The 22,588-nt window shown below is 39.0% G+C and overlaps 2 protein-coding genes across 19 annotated transcripts in view; one reads left to right on the top strand and one right to left on the bottom strand.

Moving 5' to 3' along the window:
- shisal1 (shisa like 1) overlaps positions 1-22,588 on the top strand; it is a 267,217-nt gene that overhangs the window by 210,953 nt on the left and 33,676 nt on the right. For 5 of the 8 annotated variants that reach the window (XM_062981947.1, XM_062981944.1, XM_062981945.1 and 2 more), the window contains exon 5: positions 4,376-5,094. The exons of the other annotated variants lie outside the window; for them this stretch is intronic. In XM_062981947.1, coding sequence (XP_062838017.1) covers positions 4,376-4,487 — 112 coding nt within the window. In that variant the 3' untranslated portion in view covers positions 4,488-5,094. Of the gene's footprint in view, positions 1-4,375; positions 5,095-22,588 lie in introns of those variants that run through there. 8 annotated transcript variants of the gene reach the window in all.
- The window catches only part of parvg (parvin gamma), a 53,627-nt gene continuing 48,628 nt past the window's right edge, over positions 17,590-22,588 (bottom strand). For 10 of the 11 annotated variants that reach the window (XM_062981939.1, XM_062981941.1, XM_016993941.2 and 7 more), the window contains 4 exons: positions 22,315-22,416; positions 20,999-21,071; positions 19,942-20,050; positions 17,590-18,187 (listed from right to left, as the gene is read on the bottom strand). In XM_062981939.1, coding sequence (XP_062838009.1) covers positions 17,956-18,187; positions 19,942-20,050; positions 20,999-21,071; positions 22,315-22,416 — 516 coding nt within the window. In that variant the 3' untranslated portion in view covers positions 17,590-17,955. The remainder of the gene's footprint in view (positions 18,188-19,941; positions 20,051-20,998; positions 21,072-22,314; positions 22,417-22,588) is intronic. The other variant, XM_062981942.1, reaches the window with a different exon arrangement.

Raw genomic sequence — 22,588 nt, 5'->3', positions numbered from 1 at the left:
ACAAAAACATAGCTGAACTGATAGTTGAAATTTGGCAATTTCCTTAATCCATTAAATCCCATTATAGCTCAATGTATCTGGAAAATGACTGGGAAAGACAATGAAAAATTACTAAAAGAACACTTTTGAAGGAACCAATAACAAAATATACCAGTAGTGGACATGAGCAAGAATCAAACAGCATGCTCTGCAAATCTCGTAGTTCTCAATGAGTAGTTTAATTAAGAAATTAATTAATGATAAAACAATACCTTAAATGCAATTCTTCTGAAAATTAACAACAAATTATTTAGCCCATTTCTAACTAGGAACATTAATGAATTGATTTTTAAACCTAACATTCCACACTGCAAACACATTGCACTTGAAATTTCCTTCTATACTTTATTCAAATGTTTGAAAAATTATGTTGTTGTGTTGGGAAACTGATAAAAAAACATTGAGTTGCTAAGAGCTGCTTTATCTCTTGATGCACTTCTCTTTAACATTTTAAAATAAAATTACCATGGTTAGAGCAATTAAAATTAAAATTCCCTAGATTCACAAAGTTGTAATAAATAACTGGGGAGGGGAGCAATGGGGTGGTTTTCCTGTTGCAAATATATCCAATGTCTATACATTGGAACCCTTCAACACCCTGCAAGTGCATCATGTGTATTTCTGAGATGCTTGACAGGTGGAAACAACTCTAGAGGGAAAATTTAATACTTTTCTTGCTGAAGATTTCACATTCAATGAGTAGACTTTACTTACCTACCAGCCTGTCAATGTATTCTCCTATTCTTAAGCAATTCTACAACTCTCAAGGGCACCAACTACAATTATGCATGCATATAAATAAGATATTTTAAAAGCCATACTCTGCAACTCCCTCATGTGTACATCTCTGTGTTATCTGCTAAATCTGCTTTTCTCATTAGACAATGCAAAAATACAAATTAGGAATTCTATTTATCCCTAATTATAAAGAGGTTCTCAAAGCATCAGTCTGGTACTTTCTCGTTCCTGAGAATACAAGCAAATGTCATAGGAAACTGAGAAGGAATAGAAATGAGGCAGCCCAATGACTGAGCCTGAAATAGTCGAGGGAGAATTCAGATAGGACAAAGCTCCACTTTAACTGCTATATTGAAATATGGCTGGATCTACACTGCCCTATATCCCTGGATCAGATCCCAGATTATCTGCTTTGAACTGGATTATATGAGTCTACACTGCCATATAATCCGGAATAAGCAGATAATCTGGGATCAGATCCTTGGATATAGGGCAGTGTTGAGCCAGCCTAAGATTCAGCAGATGGTCCAGTTTGTTTCTGTACAGGGAATGGGAGAAATAATAATAATAATAATAATAAAACTTTATTTATACCCCGCCACCATCTCCCCAACAGGGACTCGGGGCGGCTTACATGGGGCCATGCCCAAGACAGTACAATATAATAAAATATAAAAACAACATATCAAAATACAATTAAACAATACAAGAATAACAATGCACAGTACAGAACAAAATCAAAGCAAAAGCAACATAACAAGGGCGGGCCGCATGGACACAAAGTTAAAACTCGGGGTAAGAAAAGATAAGAATAAAACCATGGGGAACAGGGACATGAGATAGTGAGAACAGTCTAGAGGATAGATGTTGGGGGGAGTAACCCAGAAACCACATAGACCACCTTCATATCCCATGCCATCATTGGACTGATTTTCAAGTTAACATAAAACCATGTAAAAAAAGGTAAAGGTTTCCCCTGACATTAAGTCCAGTCATGTCTGACTCTGGGGGTTGGTGCTCATCTCCATTTCTATGCTGAAGAGCCGGCGTTGTCCGTAGACACCTCCAAGGTCATGTGGCCGGCATGACTGCATGGAGTGCCATTGATTGACCATGATTAAAACCATGATTAAGCCCTAAATATACAAGCATGGATGTGCTGGGAAGTTGCCAATAATAATCTATGCACCAACCAAAATTTAACATGAATTTTCCAGTCATCTGCCCCAACATTTAAATCTCACACTAGCTGGGTCAAAGGAGAAAAAATATGCCTTCTAGTGGAGGGTTAGTATGTCTGCATTCACAAGAGAATTTTTATCTTTTTGTTGTTTGCAATATTATAGTATAAGAATAATGGATTTGTGGGATGCAATTAACGGTTGGGCACAACAATTGCTCGAGGCTCATGTTTTATTGACCAAAGATTTGTAGTGCTTAATCTTTGCTGTGCAGCATGTATTTTTTTTAGTGTCAAACACTGTTTGTGTTGGAGGTACTAATAAATATAAGTTTATCAACAATTGACATTTTTATTCCTCTGAGTGGTTGTGTAGGCAAGACACCATGCACCACTTTGCCCTGAGTATGTGTAGTCTCAGCTACAATAGCATTTTCACAAGAAAAAGTGAATTAAAACTGAATTCCAAATTATTTCTTTATTTTGTGTTATTTCCAACGTAGTTTACATTTTGCCTGGATTGCCTCAAGGTGGCTTATGCCTTACAATCCCTAAAATAAAAAGACATATTTTCTATGTAAAAGAATTGTAAACTACACTATATAGTTTAAAGCGAGAAAACAAATAAGGTAACTAAAGACAGCCAATAGAATAGTAGAGCCAACAATGTACTGTATATACTTGAGTATAAGGCTAGTTTTTCAGCCCTTTTTTTAAGACTAGAAAAGCCCCCCTGGGTTTATACTCGGGTGAGGGTCCTGGTTGCCTTATATTTGGGTCAGCTTATACTTGAGAATATATGGTACATTTATTATTTTTCTCTATTATTATTGGTATTATTACATTTATTATTTTTTCTCTATTATTGTTGCTACTATTACATTTATTTTACTCTATTTATTATTATTATTATTATTATTATTATTATTATTATTATTAATACATTTATTATTTCACTCTGATCTTATTATTATTATTGCATTTATTATTTTACTCTATTTATTATTACATGTATTATTTTCCTGTATTTATTATTATTACATGTATTATTTTACTCTATTATTATTAAAAGGATACATAAGGACATTTACATTGAAGAAGTTGAGAATAATGATTTGATCAGAGTTGGACAGTCTTATCTTAAATTTGAGCTTTATGTAAATATTCAAAAACATTTAACCTACGAATGCCTCAATTAATGTAATTTTATTTTATTGGGGCCCGGGCTGTGGCGCAGGTGGGAGAGCAAGCCAGCTGCAACCAGCTGCAATGAATCACTCTGACCAGGAGGTCATGTGTTCGAGGCCTGCTCGGAGCCTATGTTTGTCTTGTCTTTGTTCTATGTTAAAAGGCATTGAATGTTTGCCTATATGTGTAATGTGATCCACCCTGAGTCCCCTTCAGGGTGAGAAGGGCGGAATATAAATGCTGCAAATAAATAAATAAATAAATCTATTTTTATTTCTGATATTTACCACCCTCGGCTTATACTGGAGTCAATGTTTTCCCAGTTTTTTGTGGTAAAATTAGGTGCCTTGGCTTATATTCGTGTCGGCTTATACTCGAGTATATACGGTAATTGGAATAAAGCAATAGATGGGGTGAACACAAGTCAAAAAATCATGCTCAAACAGGGGCATATTATGAAGGGTGTCCCCCTTCATTCTTAAAATATTTATTATAGGAAAATGTAGCTTTGGACATGATTGCTACATAAAATGAAAAATTGAAGATGTTTGTGGAAAGCTTTGGACAAGTCCTTCTCTCTGGGTCTTATGCATCTATGTGTCACAAAGATGCTGAAAAGTTAAGGGTAGTGAGAACAAGTAGCAAATAAATAATTCCACTCCCATAAATGCCTTTAATTTGCATTTTTGTTTCCCAAGCTTTTTTAAAAAGCTATTGAATAAACATGTTATGTATGCTTGTGATATATCACAGAAAACTTATACCAGTCATAAAACTGCAAAGTCTAGGTTCACGATGCAATGATGGTCTCTGAGGAATCCAGTCAGCTTGGAAGCTGCACCTTCTTAACCTGCAAACATTTTGCCTAAAGATTAATTCATGCATTACCATAGCAACACAGCCAGTGCCAAAAATTGCTTCCATTTCACATCACTGTATTGCAATGGCATCACATATTTTAATTAGGGTCAAAGGAGACGATATATGAAGTGAGGATAGACATTTAATGTGTCAGTACCATGGTCACGCCACCCCGCAGCAGGGTTCCAATTCCAATGAAAATTGTCTTCCCACTCCTCAAGCTGCTTTTCACTCTGAAAGGAGTATCTATTGAATGAATACTACTCGAACTCTTCTTTCTGCAAATATGTGAGGGTAAAATACAGTTTCAGTAATCTATGCTTAATTGTTGTCCTTGTCCTTTAGTTAATTTTTCCCTTTCCTCTACAGCAGGGGTGCGAGCCACTATAGAATCCACAATCAGCACATAGACACTGCGAACATAAAACTTGAAGCTGAGCCAACAATACAGATATTCAAAACATTGCCACTTACCAGATGAAGGGTTAACTGAAACTGGAGTAAACCTGGGAACCAGTAGTAAACGGCTTATGTAAACAGCTTACTTCAGCTCACAGCCAGCTACTCTAAAATAACATCTATCTGACCATTTATTGTCAACAAACTGAAGCTACGGCTAATTGACTGCATTTACATCCTGAGGAGTCCTACGGAACTGCTCCAAGACTACAGAGACTTTGATTTGTTTTAACTCCAAGCCAGGTTTGAGCCAATTGATTTGCACACTAATATATTTAGTTTTACAGCATATTACATGCATTTGGAGAGACTGAATGTACACATACTGTGTCGCTAACAAACCTTGGTTGGAGTCTTGTTGATATATGTTTGATATATGTTTTATACTGAAAACTGCTCTGTGTAGCATTTAAATCTGGATGATTGCAGTCTATAAATCTTTGTAAGTTACAACTGTGTACCACTACAGTTGACAGAATTTGGTTATCAGTTGTATTATTGTTTGTATTATTGTTAACATTATTATGTATATGATGCTCTAATATACATATTGTGTTCTATGTTTTGAACCTTTATCGTGGTGTATATTTTTCAGATATTGTTTAGAATAAACAGCTGTGTTTAGTTATTATCATATGGTGCCCAAACTAAGACCCGTGGACCAGATGTGACCCTCTAAGGTCCCAGCCCTTGCCCTAAACTTTACACTTATGACCTCATCACAAAGGCCCATGGATTAGCCACGCATTGTGGTGAATCCATGGGGCCCCAGTGGGGCGTGTGGAGAAACCATTGCTCTACACCCCATATTTCTCACCTTACTTTGGCCCCCATCCCACAGGGAGAAGCGCCACAGGTATAAGGTGCTTGCTCTCCTTTTTTGGCACGAAGCCTGAATGTACACGTGAGTCGTGTCATGGGCTCCATGCTGAAAGGGGAGAACAAGTGGCATACGACAGGCAAATGAGGAAGCTAGGGTCACCTTGAGTTTGAAATGACTTGAAGGTGCCCAACCAGAACATTCCTAATTAATTACCGTATATACTTGAAGACAAGCCGAGATTTTCAGCCCTTATTTATGAGCTGAAAAAGCCTCCCCCGGCTTATAATCGGGTCAAGACCGGCAATGGAGCCTGCAGGCTATTGCTTGCAATATGTGATCTATTTCTCTCTTCTTCCTTATCAGTGTGTTTACTTTTGCAGAGCCTCCCTCACTCTTAATCAAGGGAATGTTTTGAAAAGAGAAAGACAGCCTTGCAAGTCAGGAAGAAGAAAAATATATATTCATTCATCTTATGAAAGCATTTTCCCCTGAAATATTTGTTAAACTCTCCTTCTTTCTTTTATTATTTCTACCTTTCTTTTCTATAAACACCTTTATTCTTACACTTTCGCTGTACATATCACTTGAAAATAAAATATATATATAAAAATAAAAAGGGAGGATTTCTTGTTTCGTTTTATACATTTGTAACCCCATGGTTGAGAACTGGTACAGAAAGAAGTTTTAAGAGCTAAACCCTAGTAGAGTGCATCTACGCTGCAGAATTGATGCAGCTTGACACCACTTTAATTCTACGTAGTAATGGAAGTTGCAATTTGGGTAGGCCCCAGCATTCTTTGACAGAAAAAGCTAAATACCTTGTACAACGACAGCTCCGAGGATTCCCTAGTATTTTAATTGGTGTCAAACTGCATTAATTGTGCGGTATAGATGCACCTTTAAATTCTGCCTCAGTTTGAATCTCTAAATTAGAAGCCTTATATTTACTTTTCCTTTGCATACAACTCTGAAAGTGAAAGAACCACGGCAGAAGAGACTCCTACGAAGATTCTGTGCTTCTTGACATCTAAAAGCGGAGTGCTATATTGTTCACCCCACTGGCTTCTCCCTTTGTTGTTTAGGCCTGCTTAGTCACTGTGAACTGTTTCCGCTGTTGGTTCCTTTATTGGTTTCAGCACACCTGGAAGAAAGTAGCACAACATGGAGGCCAAAAAAAAGTTCACCACTAAGAGTTGCTAGACAACTCTTTGCCTGAAACCAAAATTAAACTGTTCTATAGTAACACTGAGTGACAAGGAAAGGTTTGTGATCACACAACTCTTGTGGAATAACAGCTTCATGGGATAGCATCCTCAGTCTATATTTAACATATATATTTCAACAGACAGACAAGAATCTGGAAATAATTTATAATTCATTACAGTTTGGAACAATGGAAGTGTGGCAGAATTACATTTTAAATTAAATTTAATGAGGGAGAATTGTGCTCTTTTTTTGGCACAATGAGTAATGGTCTCTACTTTTAAGAAGTTAAAAGTAGAGACCATTACTCATTGTGCCAAGGCACAAGACTCTCATGAAAGTGAGGAAAAAACAATCAATTGAACATGATTGAAAGCCACCATAGTCAATGCAATGTTTCCAATTTTATGCTGTGTTCATATCATGAATTTCCAATACAGAAATTGAATAAATCAATGTTACATAGTGAATTATTATTAACAACTGTAAGGTATAATTACAAGTAAAAGTATAGATGGGAGTGACTTTCAATGAGTTGGAATATAAATTACTTTTATATTTTATAGTTTAGTAATTTCCAAAGTCTGAGATGACAGACACTCTATATTACAGAGAATTTGTGAGACATCATTTTATACAGAAATTAATCTCATGTTCCCCTCTTCCCTCGCTAGCTATTTGGTTTTATTTTATACTAGCTTGGGGACCCGGCGGTGCCCGGGTCATTTGAGAATGGTATTATTTGTCTTTCAATGTTACGTATTCTGTTTGGAGTGGGTGAACTACAATTCCCAGAATTGTGGCTCAAACCTCCCCAAACCCTGCCAGTATGAAAAGTTGGCCATTTTGGGGCCTGTGTACCAAGTGTGGTCCAGATCTATTGTTGGCTGGTCATTGCCTGGCTGCAGTGCTCTCTGGATGGGGGTGAACTACTACAACTCCCAGAGTCCTGGGGCAATTGCCCCAAAACATTTGTCAGTATCCACAGCAGGCAATGTTCAGTCTGTGTGCCAAGTTTGGTCCAGATCCGTCATTGGCTGGGTTCAGTGGTCTTTAGATGCAGGTGAACTACAACTCCCAAAATAAAGGCCCATTCCGAAAAACACCTGCAGTATGTTCAGTTGGTCATGAGGATTCTCTGTGTGAAGTGTGGTCCTGGTCCATTGTCGGTGGGGGTTACTGTTTCTCAGGATGCAGGTGAACTATAACTCCCTTTCCCCGAAACTTGTCCAATATGTTCTATTGATGAAGGTGTATTGGGAAAATATAATACTTGTATTGGAAACTATATATTGAATGTAATCATGTTAAGAAATAGAAATAGGAAAAATGTAATCACAAGCAGAATTGTGTGTCTATTAGCCCAAAAATACATTCTGCCCTAGCAAATAGATGTCTCCCCATAGCAAAGACCAAAGTTCACCCTAAGTTACAGAGACATATGTTAAGTGTCAACAAGAATAGATAAGCTAATGGACAAGAGACAAATTAAGGCTTTTTGGGATGTCAAGATAAGACCTGGCGCCATGGAGGAATACTAATTACTCCCTCTGACAAGCTACGGTAGGGAGGAAATTCCTTAATTAATGGAGGACGAGGGGGAGCCCTAAAAGCTGAGATGAGAATTCCAGAGATAAGGCTAATGGACAGAGGTCTTGAAAGTAGTCTATCTTTTAGGAAAATGCAAAAATAGCTTTTTAGTAAGTGCAAAGTAAGACTTTTTTGACACTAATTGGTGATGGATAATGCCTAGATGACGTAGTAGATGGAGGGAAAAGGGTATATAAGAACCTGTGATTGTACCTTCGCTTTCCTGATTACAGGAGAAGGTCTCCTTTTCTTATTGCTATATTCTCACTGGCCACTGAGAATAAGCGTCATTTTTTCTACAGCCACCGGAACTCTCTTTGTCTCATTTCCTCAAACCTTTGTCTGCCATTTCACTATTGGTTATGGGGCTCTGTGTGCCAAGTTTGGTCCTGGTCCATCATCGGTGGGGTTCGGAGTGCTCATTCATTGCAGGTGAACTATAAATCCCAGTATCTACGACTCCCAAATGTCCAGGCAGACTAGGACGCAGAACAATGGCTTCAAACTACAGGAAAGGAGATTCCACCTGAACATCAGGAAGAACTTCCTCACTGTGAGAGCTGTTCAGCAGTGGAACTCTCTCCCCCGGGCTGTGGTGGAGGCTCCTTCTTTGGAGGCTTTTAAGCAGAGGCTGGATAGCCACCTGTCGGGGGTGCTTTGAATGAGATTTTCCTGCTTCTTGGCAGGGGGTTGGACTGGATGGCTCGTGAGGTCTCTTCCAACTCTACAATTCTATGATTCCATCTATGGAGGGCCACATTTCCTACCCCAAGCATGAGAATATAAAAGAATGGCTGATGACAAACATTTGAATGATGTTTGAACAGTTGTTGAGCCTGAATAGTTTCCAGCTTGATCAAACCACTGTCAGAACCAGAAGGAGTGAATATCATTAGACAGAGAAACAGTAAGAATTACTTACTTCTTATTCTGGAAGAAATAAAAGAGCCAGTGAATACAGGCTTGATTGTATTCATTTTCTCAACAAGAAGTATGAGACTCCGTGCACATAGGTACTGAATGCGGTCTTTTCAAACAGTTCAGTAGAAGGGGAAATCAACTGAAATTCAGTTGGATAATCAAGTTACAGAATTCAACATTAGTTTGAAAATCACTTAAAAAACTCAGAGCATGAAGACAAGGTTTAAAATATACTTTTCAAGACATGTGCAGCTGCGATAAAATGGTGGGCTGAGTGTAACATTTCCCAGGCAAGCAGGCCCAACAGAGCACAGTCACACGCCCTCCGAGACACATGTGCTGTGAAAAAAAAAGTTCTTGCAAATAACTCAGTGAAGGAACTAGCTATCAGAATTTCAGCTGTTGGGATAAACTGAACCATATAGTATATGCGAAAGGAAGTCAATTAGAAAAGACTGCATTCAGAGAGAATATGCACTTAGTCTCATAGCTCCTGACAAGGAAACACCTAAAGGGCAGCCTGCTTTCCTTTTTCCCTTTGCTACGCCCACTTTGGATGCTTCTGCCAAGCTGCTGAATTTCAGCGATAAAGTCAGCAGTGCAGCAGTACAAAGAAGTACAGTATAGGCTGAGTCTTCCTCATGAAGAATTTTGAAATCTCAAAAATTCCAACACAGAGGTACAAATAAATGGAGAAAGGGGGAAATTTGACAAGGGGAAACTGAATCAAGCAAATTCTTGTCATGACTGTCTTCCATCTGGAATTCTATGTCCTCATTGTCAAAGACCATATGGATCCAGAATATATCTTGACAGTCATTTATGACTCTACTGCTAGGACTCTACCTCTGAAAGACAATTATACTTGGCGATGTGTCATCGCCTATGACAGTGATGGCCAACCTATGACACGGGTGTCAGCACTGACATACCTGGCCATTTTTGCTGACACGCTGCCGCATGCAGATTGATTGGATGACTATATATTTTGTGGCCAAATTTGGTGTGATTTGGTCCAGTGGTTTTGTTGTTTACTCCATGAGAATTATGCACATTACATTTATATATATACAGTAGAGTCTCACTTATCCAAGCCTCGCTTATCCAAGCCTCTGGATAATCCAAGCCATTTTTGTAGTCAATGTTTTCAATATATCATGATAATTTGGTGCTAAATTCATAAATACAGTAATTACAACATAGCATTAATGCGTATTGAACTACTTTTTCTATCAAATTTGTTGTATAACATGATGTTTTGGTGCTTAATTTGTAAAATCATAACCTAATTTGATGTTTAATAGGCTTTTCCTTAATCCCTCCTTATTATCCAAGATATTCGCTTATCCAAGCTTCTGCCGGCCCGTTTAGTTTGAATACGTGAGACTCTACTATATATATATATATATATATATATATATATATATATATATATATATATATTCTATTATTATTGTAGTATATTATCATATTATTACCAGTATATTATTATTATATTATTTATTATTCATGACTACATTGAAACTAGAATAGAGAGAAATCGGCATGGAAAGTGCACGAGGTACCATAGATTTTTGTACATGGAAATAAGGGTAGTAAATAGTTTTTGATTTATTAAATACAGTTATATATTACAATTATATATTTTTGTTATTTAAACTATACATATTGCGAAATTATGTTGTTGTTTTTTCTCAAAGTGACACACCACCCAAATCACGCTAGGTTTTTTTGGTGAATGTTGACACACCAAGCGCAAAAGGTTGCCCATCATTGGCCTATGATGATAAGTATTCCAAATTTTTTTGGAATACTTGTTTGGTCCTGTGTTTTTGGTAAGGGATTCTCAACCTACACTTGCAACTTGTTGTCAAATTCAAGAAAGGTATGAAAACCTGCACCAGGCCCGTAGCCAGAAAAAAAATTGGGAGGAGTTGAAATGTTTTTCCCTGTGAGATGACTTTTCAGGTCAGTGTCTCCTGATCAAGGCCTTTAAATGACCATCATTGTGCAAAGGTTCTTCACAGGTAATAGGTCCTGAATCATTGATCCCTCTTAAAGCCAGTTCTCGTCGGCCACAAAGGATAATAGTTTCCACAATTGGCAGAAGTTTCTTTCTATTTTATTCTGCTTTCTTCTTATCTCCTTTCTCATGCCCATGGGTTACATCAAGACGTTTTCCACTGTGAATTAGCAAGTAATTTTCAGCCAAGCACAATTTGTTCTGATGGTACTCTGCTTTTTGGTGTCTATTGAAGACTTCTATTGCATTTTTCCATCACACAAATAATTTAGCAACCAATGCACCAAGCTGCTGATGACCTTTACTCCTAACATCTCCTCCAGACACCACACAATACTTACAGAGTGCACCATGTACATGAAATGAGTGGACTAGCCAGGGGAATCTGCTGAACAATTTGAGTGGAAATCTTAGATGACTCTTCTTATCCACAGGAAATACTTATCATGACAATGAAGTCTGTGGTTTTGGCACTAAGTAAACTTTCACTTGGTGATCAGGAACAGTCTTGTTCATATAAAGTCCAAGGTCTAACAATGACACTTGGCTCCTGTTCCATGATTTCTTTGGCAGGGCTTGGATTAAATCAACCACTGGGAGACACCTCAGTTTACACAGTTTCCTCAATTTTCACCTGAAATCCAGGTCAAATCTTCCCATCCTGTCCCACTCCTTAGGTTTTGCCTGCCGGCTACCACATTTTGGCAGCTTCCAATATGGTCGCTTTCACTATGTCAGCTATTGCTGCTATTGCAATGTAAATTGGTAGAAAGGTATATGACAGTGAAAATAATAAAAATTTGGATGAGATAGTGCAAGCAGTTCTGGAGAGACTCTAATTTTTCCTTCTCATATTCTTGGCATGGGGATTTGGTTAACCAGTAAAAATTCATGAGTAAACCAAGTTTTTTAATTTTGACCTGAAATTTTTTGGGAGTACAGTAGAGTCTCATTTATCCAAGCCTCGCTTATCCAAGCTTTTGGATTATCCAAGCCATTTTTGTAGTCAATGTTTTCAATATATCATGATATTTTGGTGCTAAATTTGTAAATACAGTAATTACAACATAACATTAATGCGTATTGAACTACTTTTTCTGTCAAATTTGTTGTACAACATGATGTTTTGGTGCTTAATTTGTAAAATCATAACCTAATTTGATGTTTAATAGGCTTTTCCTTAATCCCTCCTTATTATCCAAGATATTCGCTTATCCAAGCTTCTGCCGGCCGGTTTAGCTTGGATAAGTGAGACTCTACTGTAGTTTGAACCCTAAACCACCACCTTGGTTACGGGCTTAACCTTCACAAAGGGAGATTGCCCATCCCATTCCAAAGCCCCATTCCAAAGATATTGTAAGAATATCAAATATGTCATTGTTGAACATCTAGAGCAGCTGAGACCCCTTCCTCCCTCCCTTTTAAATGCATATTAACAAAATATCAAGGCCCTATTTTGCAAGTCTGAAAACAAAATACATTTTACCAACTGTAAAAATGTCTTTAGGGTAGATCATTTCAATTTCATATTTTTATAATATACAAGGGAAGAAAGTGAACATATTCACAAATTCACCTGCTCCTCGTTTGATTCATTCCCAAAGAGAAAATGACACAATTCCACGTGTCATTTTGTTCATGGTCTTATCGGCGTAATCTCTGATTTTTATCTCCCTATTCCCAAAACTTTCCTGTTTAATTAAAGTATAAAGTATGCATCTAGATTTAGCAAACAAAGTTGCTAGGGCAATCTGTTCTTTTCCCAGTTGCAGTGAAGGAAAATCCTGCTGTACCATCTGTTCTGTGTGAACTGCAATATATCACCCAGAGCCAAAACTCATAGGGCACTGATCTCCTGATTTCTTGGCTTCTTAATTTTTCTTGCAGTAATCTTGGGAATGGGGTGGGACTGGTGTGATTCGTCAAACAAGGCATGGTGCAATATCATTAGAACTGTCAATCAGCGATGGAAATAGGATGATGCCAACACCTTTGGATGTGCTAGCTTAGATATCTCACACTATTTTCTGCTAATATTGTTGCTGTTAACTGCCATCAAGTCAGCTTTGATTTATGGCAGTCTTATGAATGAGAGCTCTCCAAGTCACCCTTTACTCAACAGCCTTGCTCGGTTCTTGCAGACTCAGGGCAATGGCTTCCGTAATTGAATCTATCCATCTGGAATGCGGTTTTCTTTTTTTGTTGTTGTTGCCTTCTTCCTTTTCAAGCATTATTACCTTGTCTAGTGACTCGTGTCATCTCATGATATGGTCCAAAGTAAAATAGTCTTGGTTTAGTGACCTTAGTTTCTAGGGAGATTTCAGACTTTACTTGGTCTTGAACTCATTTATTTCTCTTTTTTGGCAAGTTGGAGCAATCATATAGACAAGTTATCAAGCTAGGCTCCTTATTCTAGAAGCTCATAGAATCATAGAATAGTAGAGTTAGAAGAGACCTCATGGGCCATCCAGTCCAACCCCATTCAGCCAAGAAGCAGGAAATCGCGTTCAAAGCACCCCCGACAGATGGCCATCCAGCCTCTGCTTAAAACCCTCCAAAGAAGGAGCCTCCACCACAGTCTGGGGGAAAGAGTTCCACTGTTGAACAGCCCTCACAGTAAGGAAGTTCTTCCTGATGTTCAGGTGGAATCTCCTTTCTTGTAGCCGTTGTTCCGCGTCCTAGTCTGCAGGGCAACAGAAAACAAGCTTGCTCCCTCCTCCCTATGACTTCCCTTCACGTATTTGTGCATGGCTATCATGTCTCCTCTCAGCCTTCTCTTCTGCAGGCTAAACATGCCCAGTTCTTTAAGCCGCTCCTCATAGGGCTTGTTCTCCAGACCCTTAATCATTTTAGTTGCCCTCCTCTGGACACTTTCCAGCTTGTCAACATCTCCCTTCAACTGTGGTGCCCAGAATTGGACACAGTATTCCAGGTGTGGTCTGACCAAGGCAGAATAGAGAGGTAGCATGACTTCCCTGGATCTAGACGCTATACCCCTATTTTGAATTCTGCTCCTTTCTTCTGGAGTGTTACCTATCCCTCCCAATTTGGTGTCATCTGCAAACTTTTTGATCATGCCTTCTAACCCTTCGTCTAAGTCATTAATAAAGATGTTGAACTGAACCGGGCCCAGGACAGAGGCTTGCAGCACTCCACTTGTGACTTCTTTCCAAGATGAAGACAACGCATTGGTGAGCACCCTTTGTGTTCGTTCGCTTAGCCAATTACAGATCCACCTAACCGTAGTTTTGTCTAGCCCACATTTTACTAGTTTGTTTGCCAGAAGGTCGTGGGGGACTTTGTCGAAGGCCTTACTGAAATCCAGGTACGCTACATCCACAGCATTCCCTGTATCGACCCAACTCGTAACTCTATTGAAAAAAGAGATCAGATTAGTCTGGCATGACTTGTTTTTGGTAAATCCATGTTGACTATTAGCAATGACCGCATTTGTTTCTAAGTATTCGCAGACCACTTCCTTAATGATCTTTTCCAGAATCTTGCCTGGTATCGACGTGAGGCTGACCGGACGGTAATTGTTTGGGTCGTTCTTTTTTCCCTTCTTGAAGATAGGGACCACATTCGCCCTCCTCCAATCTGCTGGGACTTCTCCCGTTCTCCAAGAACTCTCGAAGATAATTGCCAGTGGTTCTGAAATAACTTCTGCTAGTTCCTTCAAGTGCTATGGGAGTTTTAAAAAAAGCTCTCTGGTCCCCTGTTCAGAAAATTTCACCTCACTTTCTGTCCCTGTAACAATTGGATTTTGAAAAAAAATGGCTTGTTATGGAAACAAGGATTGGTGAGAAAGTTTCATCTTTTCTCTATGATAACTCTTCCAGGAGTGACTTTCCCTTCCGAGGTATAGATTTCCTTTCATTTCCTATTGTCTCACCCCTATCCTTAAGTAGGAGTCATATGTAAGTCGGATGTCTGTAACTCAGAGACTGCCTGTACACACAAGCAACACAACTGCTGATGTTATTTGCTTTCAAGTCAACTCTGACTATAGCAGTCCCTTTCTAGGGCTGTCTTAGCAAGATTTGTTCAGAAGGGTTTCATCACTGCCACCTTCTGAGGTTGAAAGGGAATGCCTTGCCCAAGGTCACTCAACTGATTCAGTGGTGATTTTGACATTGCCCTTCCAAAGTCTAAAGTTCTAAAGTTTTTAGAAGGGATGTTGTGTACTAGAAGCACATGTGAGTAGAATTCTCCTTTGCTCAACAATTCACTCCTGTTTGAAGCAGTAACAGCAGAGGAGCAAGGATTCTGACCACGGCCTTGCCTCCCAGTGTAGTTTCTACCAACTTGAACTATACCTTGATTGTTTCTCCTTCTACAAGGAACATTTCTATTGTTTCCCAGGTTAGCAGTGAGGACAGGCAAGTAGGTCTCACTGATGCCTCTTTGAAAGTACAGTCAGCCCTCCTTATGAAAGGATTCTGCATCCACACATTTAAACATCCACAGTTTGAAAATAATACTTTCAAACACTGAAACCTTGGTTTTGCCGTTTTGTATAAGGGACACAATTTTACTACACCTTTGAATAACATGGAACATGAGCATCCACAGAGTGGGATAGACAATGCTACTGTTAGGTGGAGTAGGAATTGGTTAACTGGCCAAACCCAAGCGATGCTTAGCAATTACCTCTCCTATCCTAGAGAGAAGTGACCCCAGGATTCTGTCCTGGGCTCAGAGATATTCAACATCTTCATCAATGACTTGGACCATGGAATAGAAAGCATGCTTATCAAATCTGCAGATGACACAAAATTGGGAGGGATAGCTATCATCTCAGAGGACAGAATCTGAATCCAAAATGACCTTAACAGATTAGAGAGCTAGACCAAAACAGACAAAATGAATTCCAGCAAAGAGAAATGTACGGCACTGCTCTTAGTTAATATAAATGAAATGCACAGGTGTAGAATGGGGGACATCTGGCCTGAAAACAGTCTGCAAGAAAGGGATCGAGGAGTCTTAGTAGACCACAAGCTGAACATGAGTCAATAGTGAGATGCAACAGCTTAAAAAGCCAATGTGGTTCTAAGCTGCATCAATAGGAGTAGAATATCAAAATCAAGAAAAGTCATAGTCCCATTCTATTCTGCTTTGTTCAAACCCCACCTGGAATATTATATCCACTTCTGGACACCACAATGCAAGAAGCTATAATGTGTCCAGAGAAGAGCAACCAAAATTATCAAAGGTTTGGAAACCAAGCCCTATGAGGAACAGCTGAAAGAGCTAGTTGTGTTTAGCTTGGAAAACAGAAGGCTGAGAGGAGACATGATAGCCATGTGTTGTCGAAGGCTTTCATGGCGGGGATCACAGGGTTGTTGTATGTCTTTCGGGCTGTGTGGCAATGTTCCATGTTCTATGCCTGCCATAGATGTGGGCGAAACGTCAGGAGAGAATACTTCTGGAACATGGCCACACAGCCCGAAAGACATACAACAACCATGATAGCATGTTTAAATATCTGAAAGGATATCACATTAAGGAAGAAGAAGGCTTAAACATTAAGAAGAACTTTCTTATGGTAAGACCTATTTGACAATGGAATATGCTGGCTTGCAGGGTGATGAAATCTCCTTCTGGATAGCCATCTATCAGGAGTGCTTTGATTGTGTGTTCCTATGTGAGAGGGGATTGGACTAGATAGCCCTTGTGGTCTCTTCTAACTTTATGATTCTATAGTATCCAAACCCTAGAGCTAAAACTCAGTGGATACTGAGCGAGGCATTACTTTCCCCATCTATTAGCATCCAAACATCTTGAACTATGGAGGCTCTGTTTAGTGCTGTTTATTTCCAAGTACATCTCCATAAAACAGAACCAATCCAATCTTTAGTGCTTAGTGCTTTATCATTTAAAACAATGTTTCGTGACAAGATTTCTTCACAAGGGGGTTGCTTCTGCCATTCTCTGAAGCTGAGAAAGTGTGACTTGCTTAGGGTCACACTGGAAATTTCCATGGCCAAGTGGGGATTTGAATTCAACACTCAAACCATTACACCGAGTTGGCTCTTGGGCAAATGACTTCAATGTCACATGATGCCGTTCATGTAATTCATCAAAAAAAGTGGAAAAAGCAAAATGAAAAGAACAAAACAATGGCATCAAACTTGTTTTTAAATAAATCACATTCAGACAATCTAAATGTTTCATGAAGGGGGGGAGGTATTCCACTCAAATGGCTGTTTTCAAGACAAACCTGGAACTGAGAAATAATGATAAATAATGCTATTCTGTTTGATATTTTCCATGCTCTTTTTATATGGCTCCTGCTTTTGGGTTCTTCATAATCAATACTGCCATCTGAGCAGTTCTTTTCAACGTTCTGATGAAGAGCCAGACAAAACAAATCCTTGGCTCTAAATGTCAGCAATCAAAAAGGCTTCAAGTTCCTAGATTTTCCATTAATACCCAGACAGTGAATGTGATTAAAGGTCAAATGCAGACTTAAGGACGCCAAATTTCTTTAAAAACAAGAAGACTTTGCTCCTTTTTTTTACAGCCATCTTAGCTCATCACACAAATATTCACACTACTCCAATGCATATAGGACAATGCTTTAATAAACCACAAAGGCATTCAGAAAAAGGGAGATGATCACAATACACTTGTTTTGTTTGTTTTCATTCTTGGTTTTATTTGCTGCACATGTTAGTAGGTCTCAGACTTTTAAGGTCAACAGTTACAAATTAGTTGACTAGTTGCCTGTATTAAATATATTTCTCTAAAGTTGCATTGCAGTTGTAACTTACTTTTACTTTCACAGTTACTAATTGTGGCCTCACTGAATGGTAGAAAAGGAGCATCACATGATTCAAAGCTCATAAAAACGTAATTTTGGGGTTTCCTTTTAGTCCACTAAAATTTCACCATTATTGGTTAATCATAATATTCACCAGGTTTCTTCTTCTAACCCCAAAACACATCTACATCACAGTGCATAGATAATATATTGATATCAAGCTTGTATAGCTGCAAAGATTCAAATAAAGGTTGACATTGAAAATCAGACCATTCAGTAGCAAAACTGAGTTTGAGATCAGTCTTCTGATTTTCATTCTTTATTTTTCTTTGGTCTTGAATTTGGAAAACAAGCAGTATAAGAGCAGCAATGTGGCATTTGTATCTTGGTTCACCACATCTAGGAAGACATAAGGAACACAAAACAGATGAGTTAAGCACTAGCTAAGTTGAAGAAGAAATACTGTTTTGTCAGATTTGATTGGTATTCCTCAGGTTAGAAAGAGGACTCCAAATCAATTATCCCAGAGGTAGTATTTGGGAATAGAAAGAACTGACATCAAAGTGATATGGAATGAAAACTTTTAAAACATGAGTTTTTTTCTCATGTCAGGAGTGACTTGAAAAACTGCAAGTCACTTCTGGTGTGAGACAACTGGCAAAGATGTTGCCTAGGGGAAGCCTGTATGTTTGATGTTTTACCATCCTTGTGGGAGACTTCTCTCATATCCCCGCATGAGGAGCTGGAGCTGACAGAGGGAGTTCACCCTCTCTCCCCAGATTCAAACTGCTGGCCTGTCAGTCAGCAATCCTGCCGGCACAAGGGTTTAACACATTGCACCATTGGGGGCTCCATTAAAAACACAAAAGTAAACATAAGAGATTATACAATACAGTGTTCCCTCGCTACTTCATGGTTCACTTTTCGTGGATTCGCTGTTTTGCGGTTTTTCAATAAACTCTAAAAAAACTATTATAAATCATAAAAAATTACAATTTACAGCCTAAGGAAGGGAGGAAGGAGAACTAAAGGGAAGGAAAAGGAGCCCAAGCAGCAACGGGAGGAGAAAAAGGTGATTTATCAACACACGATCGGTTGATAAAGACTTAAAATAGTGTATAACTACTAAAATAATGTATAAATATTAAAATAAATATAGCGTTTCTACTTCACGGATTTTCACTTATTGTGGATTGTCCTGGAACCTTACCCCCGCAATAAGTGAGGGAACACTGTACATATAAAGAATTCTGCGATCAAAGATATGGTGACATAAAAATCATGACTTTGGGCTCTTCTATACAGGCACATAATGTGGCTCAGAACTGACATGATTTCTGAGCTACACTGAGACCACACAGGTATCTTGAGCTGCCTTGATAGCTGAGCACCAGCCTGATAACCCAGCTATGCCAAAGCCAGTTTGGCAAAGCTGGGCATGGGCACTCTTTCCACCTGGCTGTAGAATTCAGTGTTTTTTTTTAGCCTGGATCCAGCTGCATTAAGTGGCTTACCCTGAGTAAAGTCACATTAGCCTGTGTGTGTTGTGTGGATGCATGTGCCATTACACTGCATTATTTGGCAGTATAGATTACTCTTTGTTAAAGTTTCTAAAGTATATTTTGTAACCCCTAAATCTATTTATAGAATTATCATCCACATATCTTAGGGTAACTCACACTAATGAGTCCCAGTTTTTTGGGGGTTTTTTTCGTGTTAGGAGCAACCGGAGTTGCTTCTGGAGTGAGAGAATTGGCCGTCTGCAAGGACGTTGCCCAGGGGACGCCCAGATGTTTTGATGTTTTGACCATCCTTTTGGGAGGCTTCTCTCATGTCCCCGCATGGAGCTGGAGCTGATAGAGGGAGCTCATCCACACTCTCCCCAGGTGGGATTCAAACCTGGCAGCTTTCAGGCCAGCAACCCAACCTTCAAGTCACTTAGTCCACTACGCCATCTGGGGGCTCCATGAGTCCCAGTAAGGAAAGTACAGGATCGCAGAGACAGAGAGATGAACTGCTCTCATCTTTTTAATGTTCTGGTAAACACTTTAAAATAGATTGCCTGCTCTCCTGTTCAGCAATTGTAAACCTGATCTATGACAATTCACTTTCACATTTGTTGTTCTACCAAAAGTCTCCCATGGCCCATTTACCTGTGTAGTCCCCTGTCCTGCAACCCAGCCATTTCCAAGTTGCCAAAGAGTGAGGGAGAAGCAATGACAGATCTGCCGACACTAGCACCACAGTGACAGTCAGTTGCAGCTATAGGAAGAAGGATGGACACATAACCACTCACCCCTTGCTCTACATCAATTTGGAAATTGCCAGGTTGGAGTTTGTATGATTTAAAAAGCAAATTTTCAGGGGGTGACATCGAGAAATGTAGCTACATCTCCCAGTGTAGGATCTCTGCTACTATTGACAAGTACAGTAGGTCCCCGTTATCCACCAGTTCTGCATCCACAGATGTAAACCAGTCATGACATATATATATATATGTGTGTGTGTATATATACACACACACACACACACACACACACACACACACACACACACACACAGTAGAGTCTCATTTATCCAACACTCGCTTATCCAACATTCTGGATTATCCAACGCACTTTTGTAGTCAGCATTTTCAATATATTGGGATATTTTGGTGCTAAATTCGTAAATACAGTAGTTACTACATAGCATTACTGCGTATTGAACTACTTTTTCTGTCAAATTTGTTGTATAACATGATGTTTTGGTGCTTAATTTGTAGAATCATAACCTAATTTGATGTTTAATAGGTTTTCCTTAATCCCTCCTTATTATCCAACATATCCGCTTATCCAACCTTCTGCCGGCCCGTTTAGCTTGGATAAGTTAGACTCTACTGTGTGTGTGTGTGTGTGTGTGTATAAATATATATATATACTTGATTTTGCCATTTTATACAAAGGATACCATTTGACGCCATTGTACGTAATGGGACCCAGGCATCAGAGATTTTAGTCCCACTGGTGGTTCTGGGACTGAACTCCAACAGATACCCAGACCCTACTGTATGACATCAATTTTAAAATCAGATTTGCCTTCCATTTTTATCAACACTGTTTTACAGTTTCAACATATTAAACCCATCAAAGGTTAGAACAACATACTCTGAGCAAATATAAACTATCTGGGCATGGCCTACAACATTGTTCTTTGCCTACAATGACTGACCTTCAAGGTTGATAGGAGTGTCTAGAAGACCTTCATCCATGAGCAACTCTACAGCAAGATTAACATTGTGCATCTAAAAATAACAAAATAAATGTGGTTGTAGTTCTCAAAAGAGGGAGTAAACTCACTGATACATGTGCCAACAATTATTAAGGAACAAAGTATAGGTGGGCGACTGTCAAAGTTTTTAAGGTGCACATTGGATCCCTATGGAATCCTAGTTGGACCACCTGCAATGCCCCCTAACTTTTAAACATTTTAAAACATTTTTCCATAGTCTGCTTGCTTTGATGGGCATCAGAGGTGGGGGGCGGAGGTATGAATAGGACTGAACACACAATAGTTCCAACCATGTATACTTCTCTGTGAATAAGCCATTTGAATCTTCTAAAGCTGGACAGAAGAACACTGGTTCTTCAGATGTTTGACAACATATCTCAAAATTTCTTCCAACTGACCATGTTAGCTTATTTTTGCGGAGTGTAGAAGAGCTAGAGAGACAAAGGTTTACTACCCTGTGCTAAGTAAATATATTTTGTACCTTCCTAGTGAGTGGACTGAAAGAGGATTGAAATTCCATGTAACATACTGCTGTTTTATTGTTTCATTTTTCCTTCTTTCTCCATGACTTGCTTCTTCTTGCTTCTTCCTACACTATCCAACTCTCAGGGCTTCGATGTCTGATGTTAAAGATCCCACCAGTCTGGAAGGACCAGAACATAATACACACAGGCTCTTTCAGGGTAGTCCTCTATTGTTAGAACAGCAATATAATTAAAAGCAAAATCTGGAAGGGCATCAGTGGCCATGTACAAGCCCACTGCGGACCCCAGACAAGTCATACACTCTTAATCCCAGGAAAAACATGTGATAGATATACTTTAGGGTCACCATAAGTCTGAAAGGGCTTAAAGGCACAAACAAGAACAGCAATGTCACCGTAAAACCACACAATCATATTGCACCTTAATAGCTGTGAAATTTATCATCCGCAGTGTTGATTTGATTTAACTGAATATTACAGATTTTACATGTAGTCGGGGTCAAGACTGAAAACGGTGAGATCACAAAAGAATGAAATGCAGGTATAGCATATCATTTTCCTGTGAGCTCGTTATTTGTGTCCTGCATGTGTCTTGCACTCAAGACATAGTGAGGTCAAAGGACACAAGATCAGTAAAATCTATTGACCGGCAAAAGGTCAACTGGTGTTGGATAGGACACTCAAATGGTTTATAGGTAATCTGGAGAAATTCCTTGATTAAGAATTAGCACAAAGTGCTAAAGCCACACTTGAGCATAAAAGAATAACACACCTTTTCGGAAACAGAAGTTGGATTCAGGAAGAACTCTCCCAAGTTCAGAAAATAGCCTTGGAGCTGCCCAATTAGCAAGATCAAAATAACACCATCTGCAAACTAAAAGACACCACAAAGATCACGAGCCTATTCCGTATATACTGTAGAGTCTTGCTTATCCAACCTTCACTTATCCAACGTTCTGGATTATCCAAAACATGCCTCCTGCCCGGATCCACAGTTGTTTCTCTAGGCAGCAAGGACTGAACTTTTTACGGATTTAACTTCTGAC

This window comes from Anolis carolinensis, chromosome 5 (assembly GCF_035594765.1).
Source record: "Anolis carolinensis isolate JA03-04 chromosome 5, rAnoCar3.1.pri, whole genome shotgun sequence".
NCBI classification, from domain to species: domain Eukaryota; kingdom Metazoa; phylum Chordata; class Lepidosauria; order Squamata; family Dactyloidae; genus Anolis; species Anolis carolinensis.
Note: the sequence above shows the minus strand (reverse complement) of the source record. Positions and strands in the feature narration are given on the sequence as shown.